General features: G+C 36.7%; 1 protein-coding gene across 2 annotated transcripts in view; it reads left to right on the top strand.

Moving 5' to 3' along the window:
* Nucleotides 1-581: 581 nt before the first annotated feature.
* The window catches only part of LOC136848647 (ninjurin-1-like), a 41,958-nt gene continuing 30,468 nt past the window's right edge, over nucleotides 582-12,071 (top strand). Inside the window, exon 1 of one of the 2 annotated variants that reach the window (XM_067121067.1) lies at nucleotides 582-1,185. In XM_067121067.1, coding sequence (XP_066977168.1) covers nucleotides 1,093-1,185 — 93 coding nt within the window. In that variant the 5' untranslated portion in view covers nucleotides 582-1,092. The remainder of the gene's footprint in view (nucleotides 1,186-12,071) is intronic. The other variant, XM_067121061.1, reaches the window with a different exon arrangement.

Raw genomic sequence — 12,071 nt, 5'->3', positions numbered from 1 at the left:
AGGCTTTCATCTCCATCCAGGACTTGGTATGCGTGAACCCTTGTTAGTAAGCTTACACTTTTTCTTTCTAACTTTCGTGCATTAGCCTGTAAGAAAATACAGTATGTTTAGGATCTTTACCTGATCTGTAATAGATATTGGTAATTCCTTTCCATATTACTGATTAATTTCAAAAGAAGTAATAACTGCACAATTAAAAGCAAATAGGACAAATTGAAAAAGAAATGGTTTATAATTCGGACAGCGTGGAAACGTTTTGCTTTCTGGCATTACCTGCCTCCTGAATTTTTCGTCTTTGGAAATATCCAGTTTTAAAGACGTACAGAGAACGCATGCTAACAAAGTGAACCAAACATCAGTCAAAATTATTCAAACTATCACCAGCAAAACAAGTAAAAAATATCCACTGGCTTAAGTTCTCAAAATGATATGCAACATAATACTGGAACTACCACAATAAAATTCAAGGAAACACTCTGGAGCCGGAGGGGGAAACCAACCGCTAACCGTGCCCCTTCACAGCTCTTCCCTGCCTCTATTTCATCGCACCTGTGCTCTGGTTAAAGTTTACCTACACTGGCATTACTAGAAATACTCTCAGGAGGGACGCTTGCTGCCTCTGGGAGTTCATTCTTTTTCCTTGTTCCTATTTATTTTTAGTTTTATTACCTTCAGTAGACAGCCCCTACCTTCTCCCCTCTTCCGTTAGAAATACAATTGTGAAGCTATTTAATGAGACTTGAAATTATTTGAAGAGGATCTTATGTAGAACTGTGTTTCGGTCTAATGCACACAGGAAACCTGTGCTTTTACCTGATACTGTACTGTGGACATAGTTGTGTATAATCGATAAAGGAAGAAGCCACGACCGCAAGAGTAGTGAGTTGAAAGCTACAAGTTACTGAGGGGAGAAAAACCTATGCGCATCGACGAAGCGGACTGTAGATCACAGTTGGGCGAACAAGGGGAGAGACAGTGTGAGAGAGAGAGAGAGGAGAGAGAGAGAGAGAGAGAGAGAGACCCTGACTATTTCTCATTTGATCTCGGCCCGGTAGTCAGTCTGCTTGGATCGGTGAGCGAGTCGAGGAGTGGATGTATGGACAGCTCTTCACTCAACCATCCTACAACAATAACGGTGACCCTTTTAACGGGAAAATGAATGACCCGCAAGTTATGACAGTAGGGGTGAGTTGAAATAAATGTATTTTATTTTATTGTTATCTTATAAACACACACACACACACGCAAGTCAGGTCTATATTTCCAGCTGAATGTGAAATTGGCTACCGCTGAGTTTACTATCTAAAATTCTACTGTGTGAGTTCAGATGTGTAAATATATACTATGTGTGTGTGTATGTATGTATATATATATATATATATATATATATATATATATATATATATACATATATATATATATATATACATATATGTATACATATATATATATAATAAATAGATACATATATATATATATATATACATATATATATAATAAATATATATATATATATATATATATATATATATATATATATATATATATATATATATATATATATATATTTATATGTGTGTGTGTTATAGTGATATCTGCTCTGTCCCAACCATAATATATCTATATTTCCAGCTGAATGTATTTTTCGTTGTTGAATTTACTGTTAGAATCAACAATTTATTAAAAAAACTGTTGTGTGAGTTTAAGATTCAAGTAGAGCAGCTTTGCAAGGATTGTCTTTACTGAGAGAAAAAAGAGCATTGCAATTATCATATGCAAATTTATTCGTAGAGCATCATGGAAACCTAATCAAAACTGGAAAGATTAAAGCACTGACTACTTGACAGAGAGAGAGAGAGAGAGAGAGAGAGAGAGAGAGAGAGAGAGAGAGAGAGAGAGAGAGAGAGAGAGAGAGAGAGAGAGAGAGAGATCGCAATCAGTTTAGAAGAGGCTGTATTATAACAGTGTTCTGGATGGTCCTTTACCCTCAGAATAGGTTTATGAAAGAAAATGAAGCTGTTCCCATTAGGTTTATGAATTTATTTCCGTAACTAACTTGTATAAGTAAAAATGAATCGTGGCTGGTCTGATGCCTACTGATGACAAGAATCCAAATTCAATCTTAGTAGAGGGTTATGGGGACCAGAAATCAACATTTTTGATTGGAGATGTTTGCCACTTTAAAGCATTGCTTCACTCAGGCAAATGAGCCGAAAAATAAACATGTCACCTTCAGTGTCCCAGATACTGAAATTTCCTTTATAAAGCATCGGAGGTTCGGCCATTCAGAACACTGATTTTTACGCTGTATGCAGATTCAGGCGTTATATTTAGCTGTTCCTTCAATTTCACTATTCATGTGCAAATTTCACAGCTGAAATCAACGGTATAGTGAAGTAACGGTTCCCTGTATTACTGTTAGATTTAGGCTCAGTAATTAAGGAAACGTTTTAAAAGCCAAGAAATATCTGTCTCCTCTCTGGTGAACCGAATTAAAATCCCCATCCTTTGTTCTAAAGCATCTGGTAATCAATTTTGGGATCAAAACATCGCTAACTCAATAAACCCCTGGGCCTAAAAGGCCTAATTTTTTTTTCTCCTAAACAAGGAACTCTGTTCAATTGGTCCCTCTCTTTCCTAAACAGGGATTTCTTGTTTGTTCATCTTTGATTTGTACCTGGGTGTTGGAAAATGCTAAATACAGCGCTGTGTTCTAAAATGATGTAACAGAAGGGCGGAGTGTTGTCCTCTAGGAGACAGAAATATTGTAATTTAGGATCTTAAAGATGACCTCTCGACCTTTGTACCTCAGGTTGTTCGTACTCGCTGTCTTAGTATCCCCAGTGTTCCTGCAGGGTTAGTTTTTTCATCTGTCCAATAGCAAGAATGAAATTATCCAGTATGATGGCACTAGTTAGGTCACTTTAGTAAGATCCTGCAACTCCTAAATGCTTTGGTAACAATCAGAGGACGCCAGTATGGGTCTTTCTTTTGCCGACGTCCATGGTATAGTATGAAAAAAATGATACCCACCGTATACTCTAGTATACCATCTTGTCCACTTGTAGGCTGTATTCTCTCAGTTACCACTTCATTGCTTCCTTTTCTTGTTTTCCATCTTTTGGGATGAATGAGAAATGTACCAGGTAGGCCATGTCGTTTTGTCTGGAGGGGGCATGAGATTGATATCCTGTCCTTGAACTGTCAACCTGCCTGGAAGATTGAACAATGGAGTTGTTAAAACAATGACATGGCTTCGCCAGAGTAGGAGTGGGGTTGGTTGGTTTCCAAGATATCTTCTATCATAAAATCATTCCAAAGTTGGTAACTGGTTGCTGATTAGAGAGTATAATCTATTTCCTCAATTATTCCACACCCCCGTCGAGTAAATTATCTAAGGCTCCAATGTCGATCTTGAAACACAATAACTTTTTTTAAAGCAAATTTTTGTTGTGTTGCATTGTTACGACTGATACAGATATTATCTTGTCTTTCTGCCGTATTCATAAGTGGTGTCTGCATAGCTATAGTGTTTTGCAGGATGATTATCTCAGCTATAAAACCTACAGGTTTTCTTTTCTTGGACATCTTCAGTAGTAGAGTGAGGTTCAATTTTTTTTGTAGCTGAGTGAAGTGCTGTTTTCTTCATTATTTATATATTCTTCTCGCTGTCCTGGTATGGATGTCATCGATCTCTTGCTTCAACAACGATTAACTCTTTGAACAACCTTGAGCACAAGTATAGTCCCTCCAAAACCATTTTCATGTTAATGTGGGCAATGTCCTCGATTTTCTTGAGCATTATGATATCATGGCTGAAAAAATTAGAGATTATCTTCAGGCACCCTGAACACGATTTTTGACTTGTGCTTCGTTGTCTTTGGGATCTCGGATAGATGAATAGTTTCACAACGTCTTAGCAATTTATGGCACCAGCTACTGTATTGTTCCTGCAGACTCACCTGTCATCTTTGACCTGAATTTAAGTCCTTTCCATAATGAGAAGCTTTTGGAAATAAGTTATTCTGTTATGCAGTAGGCAATTTGCTACAGTGTTAGTTCATTAGTGATCAAAGTATTATTTGCTGCTTGGTCAGGTTAGTAGAGTGAATATATTTCCTTTTGTTAGTTTATTGGTGATCAAAATATTATTTGCTGCTTGGCCAGGTTAGTCCAGAGTGAATATATTTCCTTTTTAGTTAGTAGTGATCAAAGTTTAGTGATCAAAATATTATTTTAGTGATCAAAGTATTATTTGCTGCTTGGCCAGGTTAGTCCAGAGTGAATATATTTCCTTTTGTTAGTTCATTGGTGATCAAAGTATTATTTGCTGTTTGGCCAGGTTAGTCCAGAGTGAAAATGTTTCCCTTGTTTGGTTATTCAAAATAGTTTGTCCAAGTTTCTGTTCCAGACTGAAACATAAAAATCTTGCAGAACTCAGTTGAAGGGCCAAATTGCATGAAGCTGGGAAGATTGTGTGCAGGTGTGGCACTATGCTGGCTTTCTGATTGAAAGTCACAAGTGAAATACAAGATTCTGTCAGTTGGTGACATGGCTCTCTCTCTCTCTCTCTCTCTCCCCAACAATTCACTCTGTTTCCCTGTTTCTCCTTTGGTTATGCTTTATCTCAGTTTTTTCTTTTTCTCAATTTGTTGGCACCATTTCTAGCTCCGATGACATACAAGAAATGTTACTTCTTTCATGGCTGAGTCATAGGCTGCTCCATGGGAACGCAACACTGGTCACCATCTCTGATTATCCTATTATATTTTTGGGAAAAGAGAAATACAGCGGTGTCCAAAGAAATGAATCTGTTGTACAAGAGTGATTACTACCGTCGTATAAATGTAAGACAGTAAGATGTATTTTTATTTCAAAAGTACAGAATAACACTTTTTTAAAACTAAGCTGTGGCTAAGAAGTTACTGACACACAGTGAACAGCTGACATTGCCATCCTCATGCTTGCATTTGTACCTGGCTGTTAGACAGTAATCAAAGCAGGTGAGGAGGCAGCCTCATGGTTGAAGAACTGACAACCCCAGAATTACCTCTGCCCAGCAATGGCAGCTTTCTATTCTAGAGCTTTCTAATTTGAGACAAAAAAGAGAGAGAGTGTGCGTATTCATCCCCGAATATCCAGGGCAATTTTACATAACATTTTGCAGTAGATTTCAAGCTTTCCTTAAGCATACACGTGTTAACTTCAGTAAAACTCTCGGGGCGATTGTCCAACAGTTATGCTTAATAGACTTGTCGGGGATTTTAGGTTTAACGGTACAAGAGCTGTAATTCTGTATCGAATGTAACCTTGATGCCTCGGAAGTTCTATGAATGATATGTAAGAAAAGAAAAATCATGAATTTTTCACAAATGACAATTAAGTTTCATCAGTTACGAAAATAAAATATTGTGAAGTAACAAAACGCAATGAACGGCAAGGAACAATCGCGTGTACAAGGACGAATAACAACGACAACAGCGTACAAATCCACAAATAACGAAAGGGCAGAAAGGAAGCGAAATATAATTACAGTGCATGACAGGGGTACAAGGAATGGCAGAGTGAATTACGTATTATAAAAGACGAATAACAACGAGAAATAACACGCAATGAGGGCAAGTTTCTGTGCTGTGATTAAGACTGCTTAAAATAACAGGATAACAGGAGAGAGAGAGAGAGAGAGAGAGAGAGAGAGAGAGAGAGGGAACGAAAAGTCACCATGACAATGTGGACGAACATTCTACAAAGGAACTATGACGAATTCCAACGCTTATAACTGATTTTATTACGCATTACAAAGATGAAATGAAGCCACAAACGGTAAACAATAAAGAAGACAAACTACCACAAGGATATATCTGGCATGCAATTAGAGACAGAGAGTGAAAAACCATGTAAATTTTTTACAAACCAGAGGCGATTGCAGTGAGCTAACAGAGGATACAACGAACAAAGAACAATGCTAATGGCAAATGATCAGGAAATCAGACTACTTACAAGTATATAACTTGTCGTCTGTGAAGGTGGCCAGTGCATCTAGACTCATTTAGCTGGGCATGATTAGTTCTGCAGGAAAGCGTGGGTGGATAAAAGTATGCTGTGAACCAGTATCGAATACCCATGAGTTGAAATGTGCCCATGCTAGCGGGGGTGGGTGATGTTCGATCTTTGCCAGGGATAATTCTAAAGATATTCCATCTCCTTAAGTGCTTTAGAGCTATTAAAGCGTTTAATAACAAAATTACAATGAAAAAGCAGTTGAAAAGGTCTCCCCAGTAATGCTAAAAGGTGTTTATAAAATCCCATGTGAGTCATGTTTCAATTTTGTTTTGTTCAAAATGGAAAATCGTTGGATAAAAGTTTAGAACAGCATAAATTATTAAGATATGCGCAACTGAATAGTAATTTTAGTTCAGGTTAGTGAAGCTATCATGCTATCAAATAAGCAGGTGCTCAAAAGCTTTTTGTTCTAATAACATGTTGGAAACAAATATAATTAAATCCAGTTTTGTAAGGGAAAGCTTTTGCAAAATATAAATATCAGCTTACGAATATACAAAATCTCATCTTTTTATTGTAACAGAAAATTGTTAATGGAGATCTGACCTCTGTAACAAAAGTGGGTAGGCCCCTCGTTTTCCTGCTAAGTGCTAATATTTTTTTAGTCGTTTGTAAGTTCGTGTGCATTGCACACACACACACACACACACATATATATATATATATATATATATATATATATATATATATATATATATATATATATATATAGTATATATATATATATATATATATATATATATATATATATATATATATATATATATTTACATACACATATGTATATAAATACATATATATATATATATATATATATATATATATATATATATACATGTATATAAATATATATATATATATATATATATTATACATATATACATTATATATATTACATATATATAGTTTTTTGTATACATATATTTGAATGTACTGCATATGTGAATAAGTACAAACGTATCTATATATTATATACATGTAAATTACTTAATATACTCAATTTGTCATTACTTGAATATTTGAATTAATATGTCATAGATGAATCAGTCTCTTTAAAAGATCCTGAACTTGCAACATGTCTTATCATATGCTCTACAGAACGGACAACCAAAATTAAAATACCATTTGTAATATAACAACTGTGATGCAGTATGTCATTGCCTATCTTACAGATGGCGACCTAGTTGATATAAAATAGGATTCGTAATAAAACTGCTTAAAGCTTTTAATGTCATAATGAATAAATGAGGACCCAGTGATGGTATCTGATCATTATTAATTATTATATAATTGCAAGAGCTGTGGAAGACCCAGGGCAGAAAGAACAAACAAACACCAAATATCTTGACTGGGAACCTTTGTGCACTGCTGATCAGGCATTTCTAGCTACCTGGTGGTTCCTCTGTAACTTTAGAAAATGACTGTGAAAGCGAACTTGCCCTACGTAAGACAGATCATAATTTGCTGTCATTTACGTGGGAACGTCGTCTTCTTTCTGTCCGACTCGACGATTTTCAGCTAATGGGAGACGCGTACTACGTTCAGATTTGCAGATTGATTTATCCAGTCCTGGATTTATCGATGGTCGATGGAGGAACGAACGCACCCTGTATTATGAAGATTTGGCCGCTCTGAATATGCATAATAATCCTGAAGGCAACCCATCTATTTCTGGCTCTGGTCTGTGGTCCGACTCTAGCTATTCCATTAGCCCTCTACAGCTGCGCTGTGGTGCAACTGCGTCAGACCTTAATGTTCTACACCACCATATTATCAGAGACATCACTTAGCTAAAAGTACATGTTCACCGACCCTTGCTTCTCCATGTTTATAAGAACTTTGTAACAGAACAATAAAAAGAAACTTTTGCCGTCCTTAATATTTCGTTCTTTTTTTGGCTTTTTGAACGTGTGGCCCTCTTTTGCAGTACTCAGATGAGTGCCTTCCCAGTGCCTCACCTTCTTGACTGAAAAGAATGTCAAAGAAAGACTTTATAATTCTCGATGGAATTAGATTGACTCAGGAATTTACGTTCCTCAATCCACAGAAAATATTGCGACACGCGAAGCCTGACGACGCAATTGCAGCTCATAACGCCTCGTTGCGTGACATGGACACGCCTCCTATGTACCATTGTCTTGTTATCCCATTGTGCGTTAACAGCTTGCAGTTGACTGCTGTGGCAGACGGGAACGAAAACGCTGTGATCGAGGCTTTGATAACCACCGACATTTTAACGAATGACGAAACGAATTACCTTATTACCTTACTACCAAGCTCTCTCTCTCTCTCTCTCTCTCTCTCCAAACCAATAAAAATAGACAGGCATTTCATGGCACAGATGTTATGACTGTTTTGGAACACCTGCAAATCAGGAGAGTCTGATTCACACGGTAGAACTCATACATACAGTAGGGAAGTACGTTTTATGGCCACGTCACCATAACACCGTTGTTTTAATTAATTTCCCTGCTACAACAAAATTAAATACCATGTTATAATTGCTACATTCATTCCTCGACGATCTAAGTCTCTATGTGGTCAGATGGCTTAGTGTTCCCTCTTTCTGTGGAGGAAATTTCCTTTCCTCCTTCCGTTTCAAATGAAGCCCCCTGGAGAAAGTGAACTTCCGGTTCAGGTGTTCGCTCTCCATCCGACAGGTAAGGAAGTACTGTCTTCCTTACTTTATGTTAGTGTCGCTGGTTAATATATATTTTTTTAAATATCAGTACATTTTATAAACACCTCCCATTACTGTGATTGAAATAATAATAATAATAATAATAATAATAATAATAATAATAATAATAATAATAATAATAATAATAATAATAATGACTCAAAATTTCTGTAACCTTTCCTTTCAAAGCATATTAGCTGTTATTAAACTATTTAGCAGTACCTGTATTCCGAGTTCAAAAAGTCGCACATCGGAGACTTATTGAACGGACATATTTTTCAGGTGTCGTTACAACATTTCAATTGCCTTTCGTAATGTCTGACAGACGCCAACAGAACTTTTAAGTCTTCCTGCCCAAACCACGCTATTTTCAAAAGTCTCTAAAACGCCGGTTTCCTTTCAGGCAATCACTTGTGATATCTCAAAGCTCAACGTTCGCTTGGAGACTCGAGAATCACTGCCAACACTCTTCCTGGGTGTAGGCCATTTGCTTTCATGCTCTAGTGGTCAACCCTGACTTCAACCCACTTCTTCATCTAGGGGACCCTTGGTTTGAGACTAGCGTCACGGATTGTACAGGCAGCTTCCTTTTGTAGTGCTAGCACCTATCAAGTTGCTAATGTAGGCGTGAGCTACAATGTTTCCATGAGGAAAAAATTTTTTAACCTTGTACACGGGAGATTACTGAAGAAAATAGTATTCATATTCTGTTCCTTTTTTCATTTGATATATTTTGATAAAGATTTTCTTAGTTCTTTCTAGATGGTTAAAATGTAAAATTTTTGCATAGTTCTCTATTTATTGTGAATTAGTTTTATTTCATGCTTTGCCTTGCAGAAACTACGTTTTTCTAACAAAAAAAATAAATAAATAAACCTAAGATGTTAATGTTAAGAAAGCAGAAAAAATTAAATTTCAACAAATGCTGTGTGAAACAAGAATCTTTCTCAATTAATTCATACTGGTAAAAGTGCATAGGTAGGACGCAAAGTACCTTCCATTTGGCAGTAAGCCACTACCAGTAGATGAACTATAACGACGCTGGTCCTTATACCTCTCCCTGCTCTTCCCCATAGGGGAGCAGTGCCGTCAGTGCACCTCATGCGGTGCACTTTAGGCGTTACTTAAGGCTCTTTGCAGCGTGCCTTCGGCCCCTAGCTGCAACCCCTTTCGTTCCTTTTACTGTACCTCCTTTCATATTCCTTTTCTTCCATCTTACTTTCCACCCTCTCGTAACAACTGATTCATAGTGCAACTGCGAGGTTTTCCTCCTGTTACACTTTTCAAGCTTTTGCTGTGAATTTCCGTTTCAGCTCTGAATGACCTCATTGGTCCCAGTTCTTGGCTTTTGGCATAAATTCTGTATTCAGTTCAATTCAATTCTCCCTGTTCTCAACCTTTGTTTCTAGAATTTGTAAATCCAGAGCTTCCGCCACTCCATGGTAAGCCATATTGGCTCAAGGATGATAGTATTATTAAGGTGACTATGTGTGAGGTGGTGTGTTTAAATTCAGTGCTGAGGTGCATCTGACCTTCTATTGGGATTTTTGGGAATTTAGAAGCCAAAATTATGGAAGAGGTGATGATTTACAATTTCAAAGTGTGCTGGTGAACTTTACTGCTGTCAAACTCGAAGTGGGGCTGACTGTCTGTCTACTAAGAGAAAGAATCTTTAATGCAATCTAATTTACCCACGAAAACGTTTTGGTGGCCCCACTTCATATAGCCAGACATAGCTGCAATGGAGAGGTCAGCCATGGTGATTGTGGATTTCAGCTTTAAAGATAGTGTGTAAATTGCTTATTTAAATGGCACTGAACAAATTTTCATGATGGGAATAAAGCTCAGACATAAACCAAGATGCAGTCCATATATCAAAATGCACCGCTACAGTAGTTATAGGATACCCCTCAGTCTTAAGATCTAGGACTATACGCAAAAATGTCTACAAAAGCCTACCCAAGTTAGAAAACAAAGGTAAAAAGTCATTCATTCAGGTATATCTCTATAGCATATTTGCTAGATGTCTCACTAACACAAACTCCAACTCCTCTCAAAGAGCAGGCAAAAGATATTTCTTACCATCCAGAAAATACACGAGGACAGGCATTGCTGTGACAGACAGGAAAGGAGGAAATATATGAGAAACTGAACTGCTCCTACTACAAGGAAAGTACTGACAAATGCAAGTAAGTCCTGCAGCTATGATCTCTTTGTGTCAGTAATGTACTGCAGAACTGTATTTGAGTGGCATTGCTAAATGGATGTGACATTAAGTTTATATTACAAAGAAGGGATTTCCAAACGTACTATATGTTAATTGAATATGGTATGTTAATACCTCATAGATTCTGTGTTTTAGCAGTACTGGCGCTAGAGTGATCTAGAGTATTTGAAACGGCGCCAAAACCCCTCTAAACAAAGATCTCAAGACGTTTCTATGGCAAAATTAGTCAGATGTTGGTCATCTTGGCAAGTAGCTGCCAGGTTTGAGTTTCAAGACTCAGAAGCAATTTTCCTTTCTTTAATGGGTGTATACGTGGCAATCTTCCTATTCATATCAGCAGTTGAAGAGTCTTATAGGTTTTTCTCTTATCTATCATTTCTTTTTCAACCAGAGAAATTAGGATCTGTTTTCCAAATTATCAATTAGAGATTAGATAATAAGTTAATAGAACCAGATATATTCTTGGCATTTTCAGTGAGAACATGACGAAAATAATCTTAGTACAATTTGAAACATGTTGTAGTAAGAATGCTGGAAATATGGTGCTGCTGTTATTTGTGAAGTTTGCATTCTGCTTACAAACCCTCAAATTTCGCCTTAGGGAGGCATTTATCACATCTCTAAAACTTATTTTACATTTTTTGTTTGTTTTTGTTGCGGCTGGGCTTTTGTTAAAATCCACAGTTTTGACCATAGAGATGTTAGTGAAAAAATACTTAATCTGAAATGCAATTAGTTATTGCGTTTGCCTCTGATCTTTGTATTTGTGGCCATAGAGTCCCAATTTAGGATCGTCACAACCTGACTTTAAGTCTCTTACTTCATCTTCCATAAATCATGCGATCAGCGACTCAGTTCCTCGGATTAGGATGCCTTTCAAGGAACACTGACATTGGTTATTCTTGGCTATTTCTGAGAATGAAACCTCATTTCCAGTTATTGTTGTAAATACTTACTCCACAGTAAACTTTACTTCTGCAATTTTTTTTTTTTTTTTTGTATTTTCTCAGCTTCAAGAATCACTAACGACGGGATGTTTTCTCAAGTTTACTTTCTGCTTAAGCTTCTAAATAAGAAAATTATATATTTTGTTATATGGAT

This window comes from Macrobrachium rosenbergii, chromosome 2 (genome assembly GCF_040412425.1).
Source record: "Macrobrachium rosenbergii isolate ZJJX-2024 chromosome 2, ASM4041242v1, whole genome shotgun sequence".
Taxonomy (NCBI): Eukaryota; Metazoa; Arthropoda; class Malacostraca; order Decapoda; family Palaemonidae; genus Macrobrachium; species Macrobrachium rosenbergii.
The sequence above is the reverse complement of the archived record's forward strand: the minus strand, read 5'-3'. Positions and strand labels throughout refer to the sequence as shown.